Here is a 25393-nt window from a genome sequence, read left to right on the forward strand (position 1 = left end):
GTGCTTGTGTGGGAGGCTTTCTGGGGGAAAGATCTGGCAGGAAATCCGCAAACCTAAGAAAAGGGAGCAAAACCTCCCGGTGTATTTTTTAATTAAAAGTCTTTTGCTCATGCTCCTCAGATTTAAAAAAAAAAAACACGCTCTGCCCTGCCGCTTACACCTAATCAGGAAAGCCCAGCAATGGCCACCTGCAGGTGTGTGTGCCAAAATGACCCCCATGCTCGGGCAAAGGGGTGGGGAACGACAAGGGGGGAGCGAGTCCCTCTACAGGGCCGGGGGCAGGCCCTGGCCCTCCCGTGTGTCGCCCACAGCATGGCAGGCCGCCGGACGCGGGCAGGGCAGAGTTCGGCCAAGGTGCTCGCTGGAGAGGGCCGTGTGAGTCGCGCGGCCCTCTCCTCGGGAGGCCGCCGGTTCAGCGCTTTGCCGCTGCCCCTTTTTCGTGCAGCACCGACACCGGAGACAGCCCCGTGGGGACCGCGGCCGCGCAGGGCCTGGAGCAGCCGCAGGTGATCCCGTCCCAGGGGGACCTCCTAGGCGACCTCTTGAACCTCGACCTCGGCCCGCCAATGAACGTGCCCCAGGTCTCCTCCATGCAGATGGGCGCCGTGGATCTCCTGGGAGGGGGCCTGGACAGCCTGGTGAGTGGAGCGCTTCCACGTCAGCGGGAGGGCTGCTGGCGCGAGCTGCTCCGGCCGCGGGGTCCGTGGCCCCGACTCTTTGCTGGCCACGCACAACCAGAATCCAGGCTTCGGGATTCCCTTCCCCGTCCCGGCGCAAGGGGAAGCCAGAGATGGGAGGGCCTGGCACCGGACGTGCTGCCCGCTCTGTTTCGCCCGGAACGCAGCAGGCCGGCCCGGAGATTTCTGCTCCCCCCGCCCTGCTTGTTACTGCACACCCCGGCCAGCTGCAGGCAGGCTGGCGCTTGGCCTGGCAGCAGATCTTTGGCTGCCATCAACATCGGCACGCCCACCTCTCCCCAGCAGCGCGCAACGGTGGCGCGTCTTAGTCTCCGCAAGCAGCAAGCGGTCGTGCGAGGGTGGCGTGTAATGCCTGGGCCACGGTTTGGGGTGGACGGATGTCGCTGGAGCCCTGCAGGAGTGGCCCCCTTCCCTCCCCCCCTGCCCCTCGTTGGTTTGCTTGTTTAAAGTTCGTATATGCTGTCAAACACTAAAAGTCTCTGGACAGCCTTACAAGAAACAAAAAACAAAACAATCACATACAAGAAAAAAACCCAAGACACTGCATCCAACAAATAATGAACAAATCAAAGTTAAAACCAATTGACTGTTAAAATATTGGGGAAATCAAAAGGTCTTTGCCTGACTCCGAAATGGCACCAGGCGACGCTCCCTGGGGAGCGTGTTCCAAGGTTGGGGCGCCACCACCGAAAAGGCCCTTCTTCGGGTAGCCACCCTCTTACTTCCTTCAAGGAGGGCTCCCGGAGCAGGACCTCCGCCTGCGGTCTCGGGCGGGGAGGGGGTCACATAGGGAAGGAGGCGTCCTCCAGGTGTCCTGGACCCAAGCTGTTCAGGGCCTCGTTCGGTGGTTCCCTGCCTCTGCCCCACGTCTGCGTCCCCAAAATGGCCCAGCGGTTAAGAGCTGCTAGCGAAAACATGCTGGAGCTTTGTGCCCCCAGCCCGGCACGTGGCCCAGGAGAGCCGGGAGGTCGGGCCTCCCTGCACTGGACAGAGGAGCGGGTGGGGGGGGTGCTGCCATGCCTGTGTCTCACCCCTTGGAGGTCACTGAACACACGTAACACAGTGCTCCTAGTCCTCATGGCTGTGCAGGCACAACTGAAAAGATACAGCAGCACTATTTGGGTGTCAAAAATGGGAAGTTGTGTGGGAGCTGTTCAGATTTCTGATCTCGATTTTTGGTGTCCCCCTGGGTGGGAAAAGGGAGGAGGTGCTCTGGAGAAGGCTTGGACTTAGCCGGATTCTGCTTAATTACCTTCTTTCCACGGGTCCTCTTAAGGGAATTGGGGGAGGTTATGGCTTGCCCTACACAGAGGCTGGGTCTCCCGAGTCCTGGATGGACCCTGATGGCTATGCCACATGGCCTTATGGGCTTGGCCACATTCAGCTGCTTTCGTGGCCACTTCAGAGCCATGCCGAGAGGCCACGGCTCTGTGGCCAGATGGCCACTGGGCTCACAGTGGTCCTGGGCCCGTCCGCAGGAGCCCTTCCTAGGGGGGCACCAGGAAGTCCTGCCCAAAGTGCCCCTGCCAGCCAGTGTTGGCTGTCACAGATGCGGCATCGACGGACTCAGGCGCTCTCTGGGGTCGGGCAGCAGGATCCCCCATACTCGGGGGCTGCTGTGGCGCCACAGAACCTGGGCGACTGTTTTGTCTGAATCACAGCAGAGCAGGTCAAGCCACCCAGAGGATTGGGGCGGCTGGCTGGAAGGGAGCCCTGCCCCGGAGGTGCCCGGCGTAGACGCAGGTGTGTGGGTTGTTCCCACTGAAGTGCAGTCCCCGTTCCACACCCAGGGCAGGCGGATTCTGTCCCATGAGCGAATTTGGCAGGCCAGACGAATGCATGGATTCGCCTTTTTGGTTTTTAAGCCGTTCTGACCATCCGGGTTGAGGAGGCCAACGTGTTTGCCTGCCTGGCCGGGTTTTGACGTTTAGCCAATCTTCGATCACAAGAATTGCAGGCTTTAAAAGTCACGTACACATGCCCCTTCTCTCTCAGTGCTATCGAGCATCAAAGACGAAGGTTTCTGGGGGGTTTGCTCCTTGGGAGGGATAGATTTTCGCATCACTTTCATTCTCACCCCGAATTCAGCTGCCAAATCCTTCCCCTTGTGGGGGGAAATGTGGATTTTCCTTGCGCTTTTGCTCTCCCTCCGTTGCCAGCCCCTCTGCGTGGAGGTTTGTCTTCCCAAGAAGCACCAGTGGTAAAGCACAACAGAGCTGTTTTTCCGGGATGGCTGAGCGGGGAGAAATTCTTAGCAGAGCCTGGAAGGGAAGGGTGCCCTCGAGGGTGGACTTTTCAGCTCCCACCCCACGTGCCGCTGCAGAGGCCATGCTGTCGCTAAGTATCCCAGCCAGCCCTGGGTCACAGCTTCGTCTAGACCCCCCACAGGTGCTCTGAGGCCCCTCTCCTCCTGCCCATTTGCAGCCTCTCCCTCCTCGTTCTTGCCGGGGTGGAGTGTGGGCACGTGGGCAAGCACGCTGTGGGCCAGCTGGCCACAAAAGGTGGCTCATTGCAGGGCCGAGGCCGAGGCTCAGCGAGGCCCCGCGGGGGGGTCACGAGTCCAGTCGCCGTCCCGTCGCGTGGCCCTTGTCCCGCTGCCCGGAAAGGTCAGCGCACAGTGGAGCGGGAACGGCAGCGGGTGCAAAACCACCCCTGGAAGCGGTTTGGATGGGCCGAAAGCGCCGTGCCTTTTAATTCTGTTGCTTTGGAATGCGGGTGTCCCAGGAGGAAGCTTTACTCAGGGCTGCCAAGCTCCGCTGTCGGTCGGTGCACACGGGGAACCTTCTGCCTCTCCCAGTTGGGCTTCCCACCCCTGCTGGGCTTTATTGGGATTTCGGGCTTGCCGCAATCTGTCCTCACTGGGGCGACTCTCGCCTGGGCCGCTGGTGCAGGGGTGGGCAAGCAAGTGCGGCGCCGCTCGAGAAGCGCGCGCCCCCTGTCCTCTGGCTGCGGGCCTCTCCGCTGAAGCGGGCCCTTGCTTTCCTCACCTCACCTCTCTCAATCGCTCCCCCCCTCCCCTCCCCTCTCCCCTCTCTCTCTTGCAGCTTGGCAGTGACCTTGGCGGGGGAATTGGAGGCAGCCCAGCAGTAAGTGCCTTCCGTTCAGTTTTGCGCTCTCTCAGCATTTTGGAAAGAACAGTAATGTTTCTGGAGTGCTTCTTGCCCGGGCAGCTGAGGTGGTCACCGGTCCCCAGGCAGGGCCGGCTGTCTGGGTCAGTCGGGTGCCAGAGAAGGCGGCCGGTTGGCCTGCCCATCTTGCCTTCCGGGCAGGCCAAGGTGGGCATCCTTTGAAGCGGGGCGCCCTGAAGGCTGTGCGTGGTCTGTTGCTGAGCACTGGGAGGAAACGCATCCTGGTAGGAAGCATGCTGAGGGTCACTCGGGCGCAGCACAAAGTGCCGGAGCCTTGGGGGCGGGGGGCTGGCTCACCCACTGCTCCCCCAGTTCTGAGAGCAGGCATGGTTCAGCAGCTGCTTTCTGAGAACGGGACAGGTCTCCCTGCCCACCTCTTCCCATACCTGGGAATCACGGCTCTGTTTCGCTCAGGTTAGGCTTCGGCTTCGGGCCTCGCAGGACCTGGTCTGGCTCCGTCCGGAGCTTGGCAGCACCCATAGATCCCCCAGCCTGCCCCACCCCCCCAGAGTTGCAAGGCATATAGACGGGAGGCCCTCGATCTCAAACTCACCCTGCGGAGGGGCTGGGGGGTGCCTGTGGTTCCCACGTAGGGGGCCTCTGAAGGCAGTCCCAGCTTGAGGGGAGCAGCCCAATGCACCTTCTCTCCTCGGGGAACAAGCTTGCGCTGTAATTTATCACCTGCTGACTGGAGACCCCCCCCCCCCGCCCCAGGTTCTAGGTAGAGTTCTATATGCAGCCTCTTCTGCAGACAGCCGTGGCTGATCCAGGGACCCCTGGGAGGACACCGGGGGCCGCTCCACGGCACGGCTGTTCCCCATGGGCGTACCCTCGACTCAGCTGGGGCTGTCGGCCCCCCCCCCGCCTCCCCCAAACTGGTGCCCTCCAGGTGGACCAGCTGTGGGAACTGCAGCCCCAGCATGATTGGGCAAGGCTGTGCTTCCATGCCCATGTGGCCAGTGAGGTGGCCGTGTGGGTGCCCCCCACCCCTTCCAGCAAAGACAGCCCCCTGCGAGTTGCCGCTCTCCTCAGCATGGCCCCGCACTCATCCCCCAGGGCTGAATGTTGCCGTGTGCGTCGGGCCCCTTCTGCTCCGGAGGGTCTTGAGAGCCGGCTGGGCTGGGACTTCCACGCCCAGGGGCTGCTCGGCCCCTGGGCGTGGGGCAGGCCGAGCATCCCCAGCTGAGGAGGGTCTGTCCTTGCCGCGCGTTCTGGCCTTGCCCGGCACCCGCTCTCCTCCCGCTTGCACCGTGGTGCTCGGCATAAGCAGAGCTGTCTGAAAAGCCACCTGCAGCTAAGGAGGAATTCAAGTCGAGAGGCTGGGGGCGTCCGATCCCTCTGGAGAGGGTGCAGCTGCTTCTTGCCGTCTTCACCCCCACGGCTCAGAGGTTTTGGGCTGAATAGCCATTGCAAAAGCGCTTTGGTGGGTGGGACAGAAGGGCCAGCACAGTGTTGCGAAGGCGCTCGCTGCTGCCCTGGCAGGGGCTGCTCCGTCTGGCACCGAAGCCCGGACCATGCTTGTCTGGGGGAAGGCGCGTGCCCCTCTCACGAGCCCCACCTGCACCTGCCAAGCTGAAAGGTGCGAGACACCGAAGTGGGCGGCAGAACCCTGCTGCGCCGGCTGAAGGCCCAGCATTCGGACCCAGTCATCTCCCAGTGCGTGGCCCGGCTGGGAAAGCTCCCCCCCCGGAATCTGTGGGGGCCATACTGGGCTGCACTGGCCAGTGCGTCATCCTGATCTGAGACTGTGCCGTGTGCTCCGGCAGTTCTGGTCCCCGGCGTTGGCTTCTTTCAGTGCGTGGCTACCTGGTTTTCCGCTGGGGGAGAATGCCAGGATGAATTTATCCAGGAACGCTGCACTGCGCTCTGAAATGCTCGCACGCAAACATGAAGAGCCCGGAGGATGGTCCGGCCGCCTCACGGGGGACCACGCAGCACCACTGACGGGCCTTGAGTGTGGGGGGAACCCGCAGGGCCCGCTGGCAGGCCGAGGCTGCAGGCTCCCTTGACCATTCAGGAGGCTCCTGCACAGGAGCTCCAGGCTGGGTTTGCAGTGGATCCAACCAGAGGGCCCTTGCTTAGCACGGCCCGTTGAAACGCGTTCCTTCCCCCATGTCTGCTTTCAGGTGGGGCAAACCTTCATCCCGTCATCAGTGCCTGCAACCTTTGCCCCTTCGCCCACGCCAGCCGTGGTCAGCAGTGGGCTGAATGACCTCTTCGAGCTCTCCTCCGGCATAGGCATGGCTCCTGGCGGTTTCGTGGCTCCCAAATCGGTAGGTGCCAGTATTGTGGCCCCCTCACCTCACCTTTTGAATGGGTCGCCTGATGGGTTAGAAACAGAGCAGATCAGAAGGGGTCTCCCGGGCCATCTAGTCTGACCCCTGGCTCCTGCCAGCTCCACTCACAACATGCCCACCATGTGGACATCCAGCCCTCCCCGATGGGGCCTCAACCACCTCCCGAGGAAGCCCATTCCGTGCCCGTAGGTATGTACTTTGGAGCATGAGTGAGGGATGAATCCGGGCATTTTCCATGGATTTCCATCTCTAAGACAAGCCATGGTTCCCTTTGGGCTTTTTAAACATGAAGGAAATTTGCCAAAACCATACAGTTTGGCCAAGTTACAGCATTTGGCAGGTTTTGCAGAAATCGTCACTCAGACAGCACACGGTCCATGGGTGAGCTTCAGGCGTTTCACGCAAATATCCTTCATCTTTTTGTTCGCTTGTTCTGTTTCCCTGTGCAACATGCACATGCCAGCAAACTCGAGGCTGCCCTTGGTGCCACTGGCTTCTCAGCCGCTTATTGGAGCCTTCACGCAGTGCAGAGTGTTTGCTGTAGAGGGTGAGAAGCGGCTGCGCGTTCCTGGCACTTCTCCCTTGCGTTCGCTTCAGACCAGGGCGCAGGCCAGGAGGCGGCGCTGGCCGGATCTGGGGAGGGCAGCTGGGGAAGCTGGCCAGGGCCCGTTTGCTGCGGTGTCCGTGCCTCGGTGGCTGATTTTCCCATTCCCTTGCAGTCAGGGTCCACCGGACACGTCTCGCCTGATTTTCATGTGCTCTGAGGTGCTCCTTTAGCAACCTTAGCAGAAGGCCTGTGGGCGGGGAGTGCCGCAGAGTGGTTCTGACGAGCAGTCCCGAAGCTTGGAGCTCAGGTTCCCCCCTCTGCCTTGGACTCGGGCGAGCCGCTTTTTCCTTTAGCCTCACCCTCTCGTGTTTAGGGACTCGTTGGTGTGTTGTGGCTTTGTCTAGACACCCTCCTGCATGCCGGTCACTTAGGGAGAGCGCCAGTGGCACTTCCAGTTGTGCCTGCTGACCCCAAAGGCTCTGCTCGGCGACGTCACAGCGCCCATCCTCCGTGGGGCCAGCTCTGAGGAAGGTTCAAACGAGCTCGGCTGCTACGGGGCACCCGTGTCCAAGACGTGGCTGGTGCCAAGGGCGTGGGGCGGGGGCCCTTCGCTGCTTTCTCCGTCCTTTCCAAATGGATTGTACTGGCAGCCATTAAGGGCCCACCCCCTGGACAGTCCTGCCCGCATTCCTTGGTCCCTGGGGAGGGCTGTTCTGAGTGGCCCACCTGCACGCAGGTGAGGGCCCAGGAGCAAAAGGGTGCGGGGCCCCTGTCCAGAGGTGGCCTGGCACCCAGGCCGTCCCGCTGCAGCAGGAGTCTGGCTGGAGCGGCGCGCTGAGCTCCCCAGGCCCAGCTCTCCGCGGCTGCAGCTGCCTGACTCGGCCGAGCGCCTGTGGGTTAATGCTGCCTGTGCGACACACAGTGCGTCGCCGGCCGTCGCAGCAGCGAGGCAGGATCGCGCGCCCCGCCGCCTCGTGCCGCTCTGCCTTTGCCCAGGGGAGGCCTCTCGCGAGGGCCGCTCCGGGCGCCTGCTGCCCGCCCGCTGGCGCTGACCGCCGTTTCTCGATGGCCTCGCAGGTCTGGCTGCCGGCCGTGAAGGCCAAAGGCCTGGAGATCTCGGGCACCTTCAGCCACAGGCAGGGCCACATCTACATGGAGATGAACTTCACCAACAAGGCCCTGCAGCACATGAGCGACTTCGCCATCCAGTTCAACAAGAACAGGTGAGGCGTCGGCCGGGCCGTCCTCATCGCGCCGCCGGTCTCCGTGCTCCGGGTCGCCGCTGGACGCCCTCGCGGGAGCCTCTTCCTCCCTCCGTTTCTGCGCATTTCCGTGCCGGTTAAGGGCGGTTGCTTCTGCGCCAGCCGTCCTGAGCTGGTCCCTTCCCTCTTTCCTTACGGAACTGAAGACAGTCCTGGAAGTGCAGTTCCCTTCAGGGAAACTCCGTGGATTGCAGAGCAGTGGGAAATCGCCTTCTGCCAGAATTGCCCCAGCACAGAGTCAAACCCGAGGCAGGAACAGCCCGTCTGCCCCCTTCCAGTAAAGCCTTGGGCTGGCACTACTGGGGGGCTCTTGCCATTTGAGGGTGGGAGGGCAGGAGCAGGAAAGGCAGCCTGACTGGGCAGCTCATTTCTCCCGCCCCCTCCGTCCTGGGCCAAGGACTGGGCCTCATAGGGCCCCCCTTCCCAGGGTCGGGGGGGCGTTGCCACATCATACAAACCCAGCCGCTGGATTATTTGGGGGTTAAATAGCCCATGGGTTCTGATGCACCACCGGTGAGCTGTGGTTGAATGCTGGGCCTGGAGAGGGGGGCTAGGAGGGGGGCTTTGGGTTCATGCTTTGATCAGAAGTGACTGAAGTTTGCAAATTCGTCTGCAAAGCGGAAGAACAAACTCTACTCCAGATGTGGGAGGGAGTGGTGCTGGACTCCCTGTTTCTGTGGGGGATCTGCGTGGCTGTTTCAGAAGTGGGGCTCCCATGTCCTGTTCCCGTTCTGCAAAAAGTTAGGCTTCCTTGCCAAGCCGTCCGCTTCCCTCCCGCTGCAGCTTCGGCGTCATCCCCAGCACCCCGCTGGCCATCCACACTCCTCTGATGCCCAACCAGAGCATTGACGTGTCCCTTCCGCTCAACACCCTGGGGCCAGTCATGAAGATGGAACCTCTCAACAACCTCCAGGTATGATCTCTGCTGCCGGGCGTGTGTGCCAGGCCAGGCCAGGCCAGGCCGGCGTTCTGGAATGGCCCGGGATCACTGGGAGCAGGTGCGGCTCAGTCCGGGAGCCTTTTTGGCACCCGGCGCTTCAAACGAGGATTCCTGGCACAGAGGGGCGTCCCCCGCCGCCTCTTTCTGAACACCTGGGGCTTAACCTTGCGAAGTGGTTTGGCAGGAGGCGGGTTCCACATCACGGATTTCATGGCTGCCGGGTGGCGGCGGCCGCTGGATCGGGGCATCGTAGCGGCTGTGGCCGGTGGGTCCTTGGTCGGCTCTGGCGCCATCGCCCTGCGGTTCTTGCCGAGCAAGCACTCGTCGCAGGTGGTGGAAGGACCGCGGCTCCCAGCAGGGCAGGCCAGTGCAAGCAAAGAGGAAGGGTGTGGGGAGTGGCCGCCGGGGGGCTGGGGGCTTCCCCCCCATAGAGGGCAGGCCCTCCTGCAGCGAGATGGCCCGCCGTGTCTGGCAGGGTGCCCCAAAGAACGCGGCCGGAGGAGGGCAAGTCGCAAAGAGCGTTGCCTGCCCGCTTTTCAGGGCTGTCAGCCCAAGGCGGGGAAACGGATGGCAGCCCAGAGGGGCCTTCCGAGGAGCGGCTCCGCACGGCGGGTGCTCTCTCTCGGCGGCACGAGGGAAGCCCTTCCGCTGGTCCCTGCCCACCTTCCTCCCGCCTTCTCACAGCGCTGACGGCCCTGCGCACTGCAGTGGAGGTGGAGGTACAGGTGTTGCTTCAGCAGTGGCCGGTTGCTTTCCTGCCACATGTTGTGGGCGGCACCCCCCTGCCTTACCGTCCGTGTTGACCAGAGCTGCAGTCCAAAACCTGGGGAGGGGGCCTGTTTGGGGACAGCTGGACAGGTGCAGTGAGGGATTGCCAGCTTGTTCTCAGGAGTATTTCATTTAATTATTTATTAGATTTATATCCTAATTTCCCCCAGTGAACCCAGAAAGGCTTGCATCCTTCTCCTGCTGATCTCAGTTGTTTCCCCACAACAACAGCCCTGTGAGGTAGGCCTGGCTGAGAGCATGTGGCTGACCCAGTGAGCTCCGTGGCTGAGCAGGGACTGGCACCCGGACCCCCTGCGTCCCAGTCCTGTGCTCTGACCCACTGCGCCTCTCTTGCTGCTTGCCGTCCCCCGTGGAAAGCCTTTCGCTCTGGTGGTGCATTCGCAAGGCTTTTTCCGCCCCAGCCGCCATCCCTCGGAGAAGCCGGCTCCGAGGGGACCATGGTGCTTCTCCTTGCAAGGTTCTTCAGGCCCCTCCGTGGCTCAGTCCACATCTGCGTTAGCAGAGCTTGGCTTTTGGCCCACACGCTGCTCATGAGCGTCTTGACGGACTCTTCCGACTCGACTCGTATCGAGTCGTGGGACTGGCTTCCAGGAACTCCGGCCTCTTTCAGCATGAGGCTGTTGCTGCCCGACATCGAGCCCTGGGGGCAGTGGCTGGCAGCAGGGAACCTCTCGGTGGGTGTGGGAAGCGGGGTGGGCAGCCTGGGAGTGCCATGGAGCCCTGGAGTTCTGCCCCCCAGGCAGGAGAAGAGGCACAGGGCATGCGGCCATTGGAGTGGGGAGTGGAGCAGGGAGAGGCAAAGAGGTGCATTCGGGTGCTTGGTGGGGGAGCGTCGACTGGCCGGGGGCTCCTGGCTCCACAAGCCAGTGACGGGGGCGGCAGGGGCCGAATCCATGCAAGCAGCCCCTCTGTTCCGTTTTCCTTTGCACTTTTTCTGCCCACGTCTGCATAGCTGACAGAAGGCTTGAAGGAGGGCACCAGCCCCCGAGATTGGAGGGGTGCACCCCTTTCCCCTTGGGAAGCAGGAAGTTCCTTCTGGGCATTCCAGGCTTCTCCTGGCAGCTGCAGAGAATGGAATCAACGGGACGCGCTGATTAATTCCTGACATGCCTGGAGAGATGTCTCAGGAGACGGAAAGGGCGGGTTCCTCCTTCCTACTCCCTGTTTTCAAACAACGACACGGAAGCTGGTTGCTGACCGAGGCTGTCTCTGACCGAGGCACCTGAGCCTTCAGGCTGTGCTTTGGAGTTCATATCCCACAGAGCCAGGCAGGCGGCCCGAAAGTCTCTTCCGGAGCATCCCACAGGCTGACAAGCCAGCCCTGCACGGGCCGCTGCGATTTGGCAGCTCGGGAAACACCTGCCCATAATTCTTCTTGGGTTGAGGTGGAAGCGCTGGCACTTCTCACACCTGGCGGCATTTCCCAGCATCCCATGCAGGGCCTGGCACAACTCTCCCGGAGCCCTGCTTGCCTTCTTGACCGGGTCTTTGTATTCGCTTTTCATGTTTCGAAAATGTTTTTAATGTTTCGTGTGTTTTTCAGCTAATTTTTAATGCTTGTTCATGTTTTTATTTGTTGCATTTTGTTTGTTTGTTTTTATACCTGTTGTAAATCACCCAGAGAGTTCTGGCTACGGGCAGTATAGAAATCTAATGAATAACGGTGGTGCCGCAGCTGCCCCAGTCCCCAGTCTTGTGCACACTATGGTCATGAGCTCCCATTGGCCCCGGCCAGTGGTGAAGAGTGCTGGGACTCGGGGTACAGCTCATCGGAAGAGCACCAGGTCAGGGATGGCTGGTTCAGTCATGAAGTATCTAAAAACATCAGGTCCCTGGGGTCCGTTCCTCCGCATCACGCTCACAAACTGCTCAGGGGAGGGGTATTTACAGTGGGGGTCTGCCACCTTTCTAACCCCTGGGCACCTTTGGGGAACAGCCGTGGGCACTGCCGCAAAATGGCTTCCGTGGAGGCTGTGGCTAGCCGCCGAAGGGCTGCTCGGGGGTGTGGCAGCTCGGGAGCGGGCGCAGAGGCCGGCCGGAGTCTCGGAGGGAGGCAGGCCAGCTGGCAAAGGGGCGGAGCGCTGGCAAATCCCGCGGGTGGCAGTGAGGAGGTGAGCAGGTGGCAAGGGGTGGAGGTGGGGCCGAGAAACAGTGAGGTACGTCTAACTCCTGGACATACAGGTGTGGCCTATATTTATATTACTGGGATGCTCCTGCATGGACCCAGCTGGACCTCTCCTGGAGAAGGGTCTTCAGTGTGGTGGCTCCGTTTCTGCAGAGCTGCCTGCCTCTGGAGGTCCAGCAGGAGCCAGCATGGAGCTGCTTCTGGTGCCTCTGAGAACGTCGTTACTTCAGGAAGCCTTCCTCGGCGATTGCACTGTCGCCCTGTTTCCACGTGGCGTTCGATCTCTTTATCTCTCTGGAGAAGGGCACCAGTATGGGAAGGCGGAATGCATGCCGTACGTGCATTTTTCTTTTTTAAGGCAGGACATGTTTTGAAAAGCTTGGACGGCGCCCCCAGGCCCTTCTCTGGGGGCACCATCTGGACCAAGGCTGGACACGGCTGTCAGCAGCCCCCTTTGCCACCGTAGCCCCCGACAGGTGGATTGGGGCTACAGGCCATTCTACGGGCTCTTTACGTGTGCTTCCTCAAGTAGTCACCCCAGAACGCCGCTCATTGCACTTCTGCAGCTGAACACCGTGCCAGCCCATTAGGCCAGTCCTTAAGGGAGAGCTTTGGATTCCCTCTCTGGGTGGGTTGTAGAGTTTCCCTGGAGGTTCGTCAGGTGAGCAGTGAAAGGGCTGCAAAGCTCTGAAGATAATTGCAGTTCTCTGGGGTGGCTTAAAAAGTCCGCGGCCCTTTTCTGCTCAGTTTGTTCAAAGAGCTTTCGAAGGGGCAGCCGCCCTAGACTGTTGATGCCAAAGCTGGAAGCATTCCTCATGGAACACAGAAGCAGAGAGAGTCAGAAGGGGTCTCCTGGGCCATCTGGTCTGACCTCCGCTCCAGCCAGCTCTGCTCACGACATGCCCACCATGGGCATGTCATGTGCCGCTCACATGTAGTGGCAGCTGATGGGTCGATTAACTCACGGCTGCTCAAGGTTAAATTTATTTATTTATTTTATTCAAAGCGTTTCTATGCCGCCCCCACCGCAACAAAGCCTCGGGGCAGCTCACAGCAAAATTGGCGTCCAGGTGTAGGTTGACGGGCTTTTCCCACTCGCTGGCTCTCGGCGTGCAGCACAGGGCACTTCTGCTCCCCGGAAGCCGCTCCACAGAACGCCAGAGCGGCTCTTGCGCAGCGCATGATTGTGGGCAACCCGGAGCCCACCCCCTTCTGCTCTCCCCCCTCTTCCCGGGCAGGTGGCCGTGAAGAACAACATCGACGTCTTCTACTTCAGCTGCCTCATCCCTCTCCACGCGCTCTTCGTCGAAGACGGCAAAATGGGTGAGCGGGGCCCCGGCAGCCTCGCCCCGGCCTGCGGCGGGCACGGTCTGGGCCAGACGCTTCGGGCCAAAGGCTGGGTTGGCTGGATGGGCGGGGAAGAGCAGCCAGGCGCCCGCCACGGAGAAGGGGGAACTGCTGGGGAGGCGGGGGCTGCACCGGTGCCGTGTCCAGCGTTGCGCCGGACTTTCAGCCCCTGCTGATTTCTGAGCGCTCCCTTCGCTGATTTTCCTGCAGTTTATATTTGAAAAGTTTCCAGATTATGCTCCAAAGCGGGCTTCCTCCCCCTCTTCCCAAAAGGAGCATGAGAAAGTAGAGGTTTGGGCTTGCGTTGGGGAAGTCTTAATTTGGAGTTGAGCCCTCCCCGCTCTCGGTGGAATCAGTCTTTGGAAGGGCAAGCTGGCCTCAGCACAAAGCACATCTCCAGGCAGAGGTGTGGGGAGGAAGGGGGGGAGGTGGAGCGCAAGCGTCTTTTGCCTTCCCTTCCCCACAAATTGCACCCCCCTTGTTTTTACGCCCGGCCACTTTTCTGCTCCTCGCAAGTAGTCCTCTCAGGCAGAGCTCCAGTGGGTTCTTCCCTGGCCTCCAGAGGCTCCCGGGTCAGGATTTGCATGTGCCCAGACGGAGGGCCCTGGAGCTGGGAAAGCCCCCGCCAGGCAGGGCGTCTCAGTGCCACGCACGGGCTTCCCTGGGAAGCGGCTGCCCGGCCTCTGCCAAAGCGCCTCCGGAGACCAATTGCCCAGTGCTGCCTGGTAGGCACGGCCTCCTGCCCGCCCCCCCCCCGCCCCCCCGTGCGTCCACTGAGCCGAGCCGGCAGGAGCAACGGCCGGGGCGCCTTTGCATGGCCCCAAGCTGAGGAAGGCAGTCAGACGCCTCTTTGGCAGTCCTTCTGCAGGTTCGGCAGGCATCACCTCTTCCCGATCCAACCAGCGAGCGTTTCGTGGATGCAGTTCTGTTGATCCTGCTCTTAACACACGGCTGCACATTTCGGTTTGTTTCTGCTCCAAAATTGCTGTGCCGGAGTGGAACGCTGCATCAGCCTTGCACACGCACCAAGCTCTCTCGACATCCGAAGGCTGCTCTTGTTCCTCCTGTTCAACGTCTCTTCTCAGTCATTTCCAAATAAGATCTAGAAGGATCTGCAGCACTGGTCACATCTAGGTTTCGTGCCCGTATCTATTAGTATGAAGTAGACAACCCTGATTCCTTCCCTCGTGGTGTCGGTTGGTTTCCTTCTCATAACACACAAGAAAGAAAGTAGAAAGAAATAATCATGCAGCTCTTTTCTCTGGGCTGGAGATCCCCGGGGTTTCCCAAAATTCCTCAGCCTGGGGAAGACTCTGCCGAGTCTCTTCCCCACTGAGAGGGCGCAGTCGTCCCTGGAATGCCGGATTCCGAACCTGCCCTGCATTCTGCCCGGCGCAGTGGCCAGGCCCAAAGGCTGGCCCAGGCAGAGGCGTCAGGATGTGGTCCAGAGCTCGAGAGAGGTGACGGCTCACGCTTGCGTTCTCCCGGCCCCGCAGAGCGCCAGGTGTTCCTTGCGACGTGGAAGGACATCCCGAACGAGAACGAGCTCCAGTTTCAAATCAAGGAGTGCCACCTGAACGCTGGTGAGTGCAGCATCGCAACCGCTCCGGGGCCGCCTCGTGACGCCCCCGCCCCAGAGCAGGGCCTGCCTGCCTCCTGTCTCCCCCTCGTGGGCTGCCTGTTTGGAAGAGCTCCTGTCTGGGCATGGCCGTCGCCTCAGTGAGGAAGCAGCCTCGCAGCGCGCTTCGTGGCTGGAGGGGCATTCTGCGCGCTCTGGCGCAGCGTGGGGGCCGCTGGCTTCGTGCCAGGCAGGAGCGCCGGACGGGCCCGGCCCAGGCGGCCTTGCCCCTGGGAGGCCCAGCTGCGTTTCTCAGGTTGCGGGCAGTGCGCCTGCCCCCGAGGCTGGTGGGGGGGTCCTGGAACCCTCTGACCACCCCCTCGCACGGAGCTCATTTGGGCCCGGTGTCGTCTGGTCCGCCCCACCCTGAAAAAGCAGGCCGGTGCGCAGGGTGTACGGTGAGAGAGCAATCACCTGCTTCCGCCCAGCGTCATGCTGGACAGCCGAGAGGAGACTGGCCTGCGTGTGGAGGGCCACTGCGCCGTGCCCCTCTCGTGGGCTCCCCGTGGGTCAGCCACGGCGTGTACAGGGGCTGCGGGAGGGGCATCTCTTCCATCCTCCTCATGCAGCACCAGTGAAATGGCGGGTTTTCCTGCCCCAAGATGTCGCGGGGGATTTAAGAGGGGACCGGACACCTTCTGCTGGGAGAAGGCTGCCCGTCGGATGGGTTGCATTTCAGCTCCGGTGTCCGGATGGTGGGCCCACACACACCAATTGCTGGGGAACATGGGCATGAAGGTGCTGTTACCCTCGAGTCCTTCTTGTGGGGCACCTGTTTGTGCAAAGGGGAGGCTGGTCCGGCGCAGCCCTTTGGGGGCTCTGAAGCTCTCCCCTCGATCGGAACGGGCCGTGTCTGGGCGGAACCGTGCGTTGCGGCTTTCCCCACATAAGTGCCCTCCCACCGCGGCTTCCTGAGGCGGTTCTCAATCTGTATCCTATTCCTCCCCTCACCAACCCACACGGGCTGCGGACGACTTTGGGCAAACCTGGAAAGGGGCCTCGATATGGGCTGGGGGCTGAAACAGCGCTGTGGGGGGGCCGGCCCCCGTGTCGGTCCCCCAGGCCTGCCGTCGTGGAGAGGGCCCCCACCGCAAGACATTTGGCATCCAGGGGCCACTGGCGTGGTCGTCCCTCCGGGGCTACTCTGGGACAGAGGGTTTTTTTAAATTAACAGACTGCCTGAGCTTTAGGCCCAGCTGTGCAGTCGGTTGGCCTCACCGCTCTGCTTCTGGCCCTGCTCCCTGGGGCTCGGCCTCCACATGGTGGGAGGGGGCCCTTGGATGGAGCCTGGTCCACCTGGAGGAGCCCCCCCAGGCGCTCCCCGACACAGGGCCCCCTCAGCACCCCCCGCACCCTTGCCAGCTCCGAAGGGCCCGAGCGGCTTGCTCCAAGGCCTGCTGAAGCACGGGGAGCCGCCTTGCTCTAGCCCTCATTTGCAGCTGCCAGTGGCCTCGTCTCTGCCGGGTTCCTAAAGGACAGCGAGAAGGCGCACTTTTCCGTTCACAGCCCAGAGCTGCAGGTGCTCCGGGTGCCTGTCAAATTGTGAACCGTGAGCTCGTCTTGTGACTTCACACGCCACCTTTCCAGAGCACGTGTGCGGTGAAGGTGCATGTCGGATCGCATGCACGGATGCACTGCATAAATCCAGTGGCAGCCAAAGTAGAGTGGGGGGGGGGCTTGGAGGTGCCCCTGCACAGGCCTGGCCTGCCTAAATTTTGCACATGTGGCGTCTCCCCCCGCCCACAGCAGGGCTTGTTGGTTTGCACACCGCTACAATGCGTTCTGCATCGGGGATCCCTGTGAGACGCCAGCTGCTCAACCCTTAGTCCCCAGAAAATCTCTCCGGCTGCCTTTCCGGAGTTGCAGGGCTTGGTTGGGGATCATGGGACTTGCAGTCCAGCAACACCCGCTCCTGGCGATGGGCTCCTCTGGCTGCCGGCAGCTCGCGAGGGGTGTGCGCAGGCAGCCTCTCCCCGTTCGATTGCTTAGCGCCCTTGCGGGCGGCGACCCCCAGGTCTGAGCCCTCCGGCCTCTGCGCATGGCGGCACACATGCACCCCAGCCCCACAGGTTTGGGGGGGGTGCAGCCGAGCAGCCAGTGCCGAATGCCTCCCCGTCACGTGGCCGAACCGCCCGGCCTTTCTTGTCAGGCCTGTCAGGCAGCCGGGAATGCCTAGCAACTGCGCTTGCTGTGAGGAACGGGCAGCCGCCCCAGCACCCAGGGGCCTGGGAACGGGAATGGGAGAGGACAGCCAGCGTCTCAGCCGGAATGAGAGGGGGGAGCGCCGGGAAGGGCCCTGAGGTGGTGGCTGTGATGCTCAGCCCGTCCCAGCCCGTCCAACGGCTCTGGAGGGCAGCAGGCACGGGGGGGGGGGGGAGGTTGAGGTGTGCATTTGATGCAGTCCTCTGCCCCAAGGAGCTTCCAGTCGGCTTGACTGCCAGCACCACTCGCCCTCCAAAAAGGAAAAATGAAAATCTGGCTTCGAATCCAGTTGCTGCCGGGAGCGGAGCTGCTTTCGGCTTCGGCGGTTGTACGAGACCCCCTCTGCTGCTCCGGCCGGGGTGCCTTCAAGGCGGCCCCCGGTCACACACGCCCCTGCGGCGCTGGGCCGGCTCGAGAGGCTGCCGTGTTCTGACGCGCTTTCCTTTCCTGCCCCCTTCAAGACACCGTCTCCACCAAGCTCCAGAACAACAACGTTTACACCATCGCCAAGCGGAACGTGGAGGGCCAGGACATGCTGTACCAGTCGCTGAAGCTCACCAATGGCATCTGGATCCTGGCCGAGCTGCGCATTCAGCCGGGCAACCCCAACTACACGGTGAGTGGCCCCCGCGTGGTGGACGGAAGGGGCCCCTGCCCCCCCCACAGGTTTGGGTTTCCACCTTTAACTGGAGAGTGGGGCACAGACGACCCTTTGTTCCATGGGGTAAACAGTGAAGTTCCTAGTTCTCATGAGGTTTCCTGCTCCCCCTGCTCAGACCTCCCTGGGACAGTTTGTTTGTTTTAAAGAGCAGTGTCAGCACTCCAAGCAACCTGGAGGCATCTTGCCAGCACCCGTCCGTCCTTTAGCCAGATAAATAGGCAAATGCAGAGAACCGCTCTGCGGGAACCACACGCCTGTTTGTGTTTCCGGGCACGTGGGCCTCTTGGAGCATGAGTTCCTCTTCCCCCGTGTTCTTGAGACGGGTTGGACTGCACCTCCCGCCCCCTGCAGCCTGCATTAGCATGAGCTGATTCTGCACCCGCAGCTCGGACCTTTCCAGACCTGGAGCACCCCAGATGTGTTGGATTGGATGGGTGTTGTAGTCCCCCGCAGCTGGAGGGGACTGGGTGGGGGGAAGGGGCTGCCCGCACGCACAGGCAGCCGTGCCCCTGCACTGGAGCAGACGGGGGCCGCGCCCCTCCCACCATCGCCAAGGAACTGTACTGGCTTTGGGCTTGAATCGGGAGCAAAACCAGAAGGCTCTGAATTCGAATTTGCAGCCCCCGTCAGGATGTGGCTTTGGGGCACCAGCAAGCCCGGCGAGCCGAACCGGCCCTCCCGTTCCCCGGGGGAGCATGCCCCCCCCCCCCCCGGGGCTGTGGCTGCTGCGGGGCTTCTCTGGGTTTTTGGTTCAAACTACGACGTGCTTTGTCGTTCTTACGTGCCTCCCAATGTTAGTGTCTCTGGACGGCTTGCAAAAAAACGACACACCAACAAACAACACACTGCACCCAGCCATTCACGAGAAAGATAGAACCAGTTAAATGTTGAAATGTTGGGGAAATAAAAAGGTTTTCGCCTGACGCCGAAAAGAATGAAGCGGTGGCACCAGGTGACCCTCCCTGGGGTCGGGGCGCCACCGCCGAAAGGCCCCTCTCTGGGTCGCCACCCGCCCCGCTTCCTTCTGCGAGGGCTTCCGCCGCGCTGCCCGAGAGAGGGGCCGGGCCGGGGCGAGGGAGCCTCCGTGGGCAGCCCCTCGCCCTGCCCCCTCCGCCGCCACGGCCGTCTGGTGCGGGTGGCCCCGAATGACGCCCCTCCCGCTTCTCCCCGCAGCTCTCCCTGAAATGCCGGGCCCCGGAGGTGTCGCACTACGTCTTCCAGGTCTACGACGCCATTTTGAAAAACTAGCCGCCGACGCAGCTGCCGCCCCCCGCGCGGGTCCGAGTCGGGGCGGCTGCGCGTGCTCCGCATCCCCTCGCCTGACCCGGGCCGGGAACGTGGCCAGCGGGGGCTCTGCGTGGCGCCCTCGCCCTCGCCCCGCCCCGCCCCGCCAGGGCCAGTCCACGGTAGTGAGTAGTGTCCGCGTGCCGGTAGCCGTAGCGGGAGCACCCCGCCCGAGACGCGCGGCCCCCGCGACCCGTTCGTAGCCGCTCGCCGGCCCCGTCTCCGCACTCCACGCCAGCCGCCCGCTTGTCCCGTGAGCTTCTCCATCTCGTGCCAACGCTTTGCGTTTTCTAAGCCACCGTGAGCCACCCGCTCGTGCCACATCGCGCGCCCCGGGGACCAGCCCCACGCCCCACTCCGTGCTCCCCGTTGCTCACTTCGGGTTCACCTCCTCTTGCGTTCACCTTCTCTCTGGCTGCCAAAGCGGGAGCCTCGGAGAAGGGCCAGTCTTACCGGAAGCAGCGGCTGGGTGTCGATCTGCTCTGCGGTGCCCCCAGCTTGGTGCCGGCTGCAGCGCTGGGGGGTTTGCAGCCCCCGGGCCGGAAATCCCAGCAGCCTGGCTCCTTTCCGCATTCCAGGCCCAGAGCCCACTCTGCCGGCAGCCTGCCCGCCTTTGCCTTCCTGCGCAGGACGCTTCCTAGAGACCGGAGGCGGCTGCGCCTGCTTGCCCGCCGCAGAGCATCGCCCGGCCTCCCCAGCCCGGCGCCGCCCGGTGTGTGGGCTGCCGTGCCCGTCGCCCAGCTGTGGATTGGCCTCCCTGGCTGGGGTTGAGGGGAGCCGAGCATCCAAGCTCCGTGGGGGCGCCAGGGCTTTGACGGGCCCCTGCCCTTCCGCGGGGCCCGGGTGACGTCTCCCCGGGCGAGGCGGCACCGACAGCCCATCACTTCTAAGCGCAGCCGGTGCCTGCGGGGGGGGGGGGGGGGGCCCCCCCCCCCCCCCTCCCCGGGGGGCCCCGGCCGCGGGGGGGGGGGGGGGGCAGTCTCCCGCTGCCTCCTTGCCGGCCGGCCCTCTCATTGCCTTACTGGCTCCCCGTGCCCCTCCCCGCCGTGGGCGCCCCTTCTCCGCTGCCACATCATCCCCACCCTTGCCCTCGAGCAAGGCCAAGTCGCTCCCGAAGGGCGCGAGGAGGAGCCGGGCGAGGCCGAGGCGGCTGGGTCTCCGCTCCCGAGCACGCGGCGGGGGCTCTCCCGCAGGCGGGGTGCGTGAGGTCCTGGGGCCGGTGGGGGAATTCGGAAGGCGTCCCTCCTCTGCTCGGCCCAAGCGGTCAGTCCTGCCCGAGCCGCGGTCCCAGGGCTGGAAGGAAGCCAAGCGCTGGCGGGCCCCCACCCGCCCGAGACGCCCCCTCACCCGCCCCTCGGCCCCCTTCCCCGCTGTGCCTGTGCGGTGTCTCATGTCTGCATGCTGTGATGTGGAGGGTGGAGGGTGGGGCGAAGGGGCGTTTCTGTTCTCACCGCTGCTGCTGTGCCGCGTCGTCATTTGGAGCTATTAGATTGTGGGGCAGGGGGTGGGGGGATTCAGTTTTGCCTTGTGTCACCAATAAATGGTCATTTACACAAATTGGACCCCCTTTCTGCTGCCTTTCTTCAAAAATGGGGTGAACTGACCCATAAGGTGGTGCGTGTGAGCTCCGCAGGGCCCATCCTTTTCTCAGGGTCCTCGGGAACCCCAAGTCAGGAAATCCGTAGCCACACTCCTAAGGTAGCCGGCGGCACGGATTGGGACCTGCAGGTCATGCCCGGTGGCTTCATTTCTGTTCTTCTGCGGCACTCCTTGCCCACCCAAGGGGGGAGCCACCCTGGGTCCCGCAACAAGGAACAACGCATGGTGCGGGCAAAGCCCCTTCCCCAAGGGGAAGGGGGGGCTGGCGACATCCCATGCGGTGCTGCCTTCCTCCGAGCCTGCGCTACACCACGGGGCGCGTGTTCCCCCCAGCGGCTCGGGTCACGCTCTTCCAGCCCCATGTCTGGAAGAGAGACCGTCATGGCCCGGCTGCCTCTCTGCCCGTGGCCTTCTTGCACCCTGCGGTCAGCCAGGGTATGCCGCTTCACTGGGGCAGTGGGGTCGGGTTCTCAGCGTGGGCCTTCCACACTCACTTCCAGAATTGACGGTACAGTCTAATTTGGACAAATCCCGTGTCCTGTCAACCGAGGGCCATAATCCTTTCTGGGAGCTGGCAGGGGCCGCATTCAAGGGGTGGGTGGGGCCAGAATGCCAAAATAATCCCAGTTGACTGTAATCATCATCATCATTTCATTTCAGAGCCAAAACTCTCTGGGCAGTGTACAGCAAAGTTTTAAAACAATAAAGGACAATAATCAACATTAACAAGAATTTAAAATAATTAAGATGTTATAAGATAGAATAAAAATGCAGTAAAAAGAGGACTGGCTTGACCCGGCACCAGAAAGATGGCAAATTTGACACCAGCGGGGCCGCAGCAGGGAGGCTGTTCAGGAGATGGGGGGCACCCCAGAAAAGCCCCTCTCCGAGCTTCTTGAGGGGTTGGCACTTCGAGGAAGGGCCCAGGGGTCCAGTTTCGTGTCCAGGTGGGTTGGGGTTGCGAGAGGCTTTGTGGTCCTACGTGCGTGAGGCTTTCTGGGTTAAGACCAGCGCCTGCCCCTGGGCCGGAAATTATGCAGGCAGCCGGTGCGGGTGGGCCAGAGCCGGTCTTACAAGATGGGACCTCTGGGCCCCAGTTCTTAGTTTGGCTGCTTTGCTACTAGCCACTCAGCCTTTGGGAAAGCATTTTGACCATTTGGTTTGGGGGAAAGTCTGTGCACGAAAGCCTGGAATGATCGATCACAAATGGGGGGGGGGGAGGCCACCTGGGCAGGGGCTGGTGGGGGCCACAGGCCCCTTTTTGGGCCACCATCCTTTCTCTTTGCTTGCCAGGTCCCTTTCTCCTTCATCCTGGCCGGTGCGGCAAGATGCCAGGAAAAAGACGCTCGCCAGAGTCTGAGCCAATTGCTCACCGAGGCCAAGAATTTATCTCCCATGGCTTAAAACCCAGACATGAACCAGAGATGCTTCCTTAATGTGATTAGTGCAGCAAGAATGCTTTTATGCCAGATACTGGGACTTGAAACACCACAGCGGAGTAGGAAAATAAAATACCCGATTAATGCTGTCCTAGTTAAATTATCGCATTATATAAGGTCCAAAGACAACTGATAATGATGCGTCCAATTTATTAAACACCCACGATTTATAAATGTAGACCATGACTATGACGTGATGTGCCGAATGTCCCAGCCTGGCGTTCAGAGCTGTTTTGGACCACTGATCCCATAAGCCCCGGCAAGCATGATAGAAGTTGTAGTCCAAAATATCTAGAGGAAACCAGCTTGGAGAAGACTGGTGTATGTAGTCCCAAATTTTTAAATACTTTTTCCTAAGGAGTGGTACATCCGCACCAACAAGCAGAGCTCAGATTTGTAACGATTGCAGCTTCCCTAATTGCGGCTTGGGAAAAATACGTGGGTGCGAGGCGGGAGAGGGCCTTGAGCTGAAGCAGGCCTTCCAGGCACTGTCCCAGGGGTCGCTTTGCATTTGATACAAGTTTCTACAAGGGGCTGCTGGGACTGGGGGCCAACATGGCCACGCTCTGTGGCCGCATGGACTAAGCGCTTCGTCTGGAAACGGCTGCTCCCCTGTTGAGCATCCAAACTTTTGCTCGAGCGTGTGAGCATGTGGCACGGAAGAATCGATCTGCGGGAATCCACAGGGGAAGATCTCCTGTCTCATTGCCGTGGCTTGTCGCCTCGGGAGGCGAGACCGGCGCTTGAGTTTCCACGATCCCACCACCAAGCCCGAAGACAGCGCTGGCCAAAGGGAGACGGTCCTTCTGTACTCCTCCTCCACTTTGCGCTCTGCCTGCCCCGAAAGCTGGGCTGCCGGAGCCAGCGTTCAGGCGTGTGTCCAGGCAAGATGGAAGATGCGTTGGGCACAGCACCTGCCCGGATGCAGCCTTCCCCACCTGGGGCCCTTCTGATGTGCCAGAATGCGCCAAGCCACTGCATATTTACCGTGTAATTCAGGGCTGAGCGTCCCAGTCAATCTTATCTCTTTCGCAGAGTGCCCTGTAGGGTGGAGGTTACTGACTTGGAGACAGAAGGCTCTGAGGGCACCATGGAGGTGCTGTTCTGTTTTTTCAGCCTCAAGGCTCGGCTTGACTCCGCTTTTTTGGCTTTCAAATGCTTCAGGCGCCGATCTGAAGGGTCTTGTTCTATCTTATTGCTCTCTCCCTTTTTGGGTAAGGCATAAGGCCTTCCTGGTCACCTTGTTTCCTGCAGAGGACAGCTACGCATGGCTGGAAAGCCTGCTAGTGTTCAGAGGTGCCTCCCAAATGGCCAAAATGCAGAAGTTTGGATCGCATAAGGCTTTGAGCAGAACCATGCTGAATAGGTGCAGCCTCTCCAACATGTGAGACGGCCTGGCCTGTGGCATCGGCTACTTGTCTGCTTCCAACCCCAATTTAGGGTGCTTGAAAAGCCTCACATAGGTTTTTCTTTTAAATAAGTTTTATTCAAAATTTATAGTCCTACAAACAAAAAAACTAAAAACAACATCAATCATCAAAGACATCGGGCCTGCTAGGTCAGCCCCCACATTTTTTCCCCACTTATGATAACTTAGAAGTATATTTAAATCTATGCGAAGTCATAGAAACATAGAAAACAGAGCGAGTCAAAAGGGGCCTCCTGGGCCATCTAGTCTGACCTCTGGCACCAGCCGGCTCCGCTCATGACATGCCCACCATGTGCACGTTGGTCGAATGAGTCAAATGAGAAAGTCCTATTTCTCTAGCCAGTGAAAAGTCTCACACAGTTGATGGAGCACCGTTCCCAAGCACAGTCTGCCCAGACTCACAACAAACCCCTCTGCGCTTCCTCCGAGGCATGTGTGGCAGCCGAAGGCCTCTTTAGTGGTGGCTCCTGCAGCCGCCAAATGCGTTCCCCACGGAGGATTGCCTGGCCAGCCACTGTCAGCGTCCTAGTCTATGCCGAGATGTTGACTGCCGCCCAAGGAGCGGGGTGCATCCCCAGAGTTTTCATACCATGGAGGTTTTAAGCTGCTCTTACATTGTTTTCTAATGTACTCTTACATTGTTTTCTTGTACTGTGGAAAAGTTAAAAGTTTGATTGTATTGGTGGTTTTATGAATGGCCGTGAACTCTCCAGGGAGCATTGTCTTTGTGGTGGTGCAGCAACGAAATCAGGCCATCCGCTCTGGTCCTTCCCGCACTTCCGATAGTGAAGCAGCTCTCCAGGAACAGCCCCTAAGTTTGGATACAAAAGGCCTTGTTTCCGAGCTACCTTTATCAACTTGTAGCCACTCGGTAAAGGTAACGCCTCGCTGCCAGCTGAGGATGATGGGAGCGGTAGCCTGCTCTACCCTGTGTTGATAGCCCTGCACAGGGCATTCCTAGATCTGACAGGAAAGCACCAGAGGGGTCCTCATCGGCCCCACGATCCTGCGGCATCGCTTGGTGGGACATAGCTCATTACAAGAATATTTCCAGCCCCCGCTTTCAAGCCAAACAAGGCAGGACATGGCTCTTAATAATACAGTCAAACCCAGCACAATGGCTAAGTGTTTAATATCAGAATTAATAAAGAGAATTAAAGGTGCAGATGAAGCCAGAGGAGATGGAAAGTTAAACCTGGAGGCCAGACAAAATAAAAGCATTCTTTGCCTCCCTTCTGTCCCTTGAACTACAAATCCCACCCTCCCCTTCCCTGCTGGGAATTGTCAACCAAGACATCTGCAGGCCGCCAGATTGGAAAGGGCTGCTGTACAAACCCTTGGGAAGGAGAGGCAGTGTAGTATAGTGGCTGGAGCATTGGGCTGGACTTGGGAGATGTAAGTTTGAGTCCTCTTCAGCCATGCAGCTCATTGAATGACTCTGGAATGGTCATTGATTTGGCCTGCCCTACTTTACAGGGTTGTTGTCTGGATATCCTGACAAGAAAAGGCAAGTCAGCCACCTTGAATTCCTTGCAAGAGAGAAAAAGTAGCATATAAATGTACTAATAAACATTTTAAATAATGTTTGAAATTCCATCACTGGGGGAATTATTCAGCTCCTGTGGAACTGGATTAGAAGAAGCCGCCCTGAGGCTTTTTGTGAATGGGGCGGCATAAAAATGTTCTTTCTTGATGGATGGATGGGTAGCGTAATTTGCACACTCATTGTGAATCATCATTAGCATCATCTTTATTGCATTGCATGTCTATCCCACCTGTATCTATGTAGATCTACAGATGCAAATTTGGAGAGAACCTCTACCATTTAAACAGAACACCCCTGCTGAGTGGGGGAGAGAGGCCTGAGAGCCGCTTCTCTGCCCAAGCAGCTGTCCAGGTGCTCTGCATGGACAGGTGACACCTGCCTGGCCTCTCATTTTACCCTCCTTTATCCCAGGCTCCCCCTGCAGGGAGAATCCAGGTGGCAGCAGCTGTAGCTGAAGCCCCCCCACCCCATGGCTGCCTGGT

At 60.6% G+C, this 25393-nt stretch overlaps 1 protein-coding gene across 2 annotated transcripts in view; it reads left to right on the plus strand.

Annotated features, from left to right (window-relative positions):
* Positions 1–19810, plus strand: part of AP2B1 (adaptor related protein complex 2 subunit beta 1) — a 49362-nt gene extending 29552 nt beyond the window's left edge. For both annotated transcript variants that reach the window (XM_044456078.1, XM_044456079.1), the window contains exons 14-22: positions 446–638; positions 3743–3784; positions 5953–6099; positions 7748–7893; positions 8716–8845; positions 13025–13109; positions 14630–14716; positions 17415–17569; positions 18788–19810. In XM_044456078.1, the coding sequence (XP_044312013.1) occupies positions 446–638; positions 3743–3784; positions 5953–6099; positions 7748–7893; positions 8716–8845; positions 13025–13109; positions 14630–14716; positions 17415–17569; positions 18788–18862 (1060 nt within the window). In that variant the 3' untranslated portion in view covers positions 18863–19810. The remainder of the gene's footprint in view (positions 1–445; positions 639–3742; positions 3785–5952; positions 6100–7747; positions 7894–8715; positions 8846–13024; positions 13110–14629; positions 14717–17414; positions 17570–18787) is intronic.
* The last annotated feature ends 5583 nt before the right edge of the window (positions 19811–25393 follow it).

The sequence above is a fragment of the Varanus komodoensis genome, unplaced genomic scaffold, assembly GCF_004798865.1.
Source record: "Varanus komodoensis strain SLA01 unplaced genomic scaffold, ASM479886v1 scaffold81, whole genome shotgun sequence".
NCBI classification, from domain to species: domain Eukaryota; kingdom Metazoa; phylum Chordata; class Lepidosauria; order Squamata; family Varanidae; genus Varanus; species Varanus komodoensis.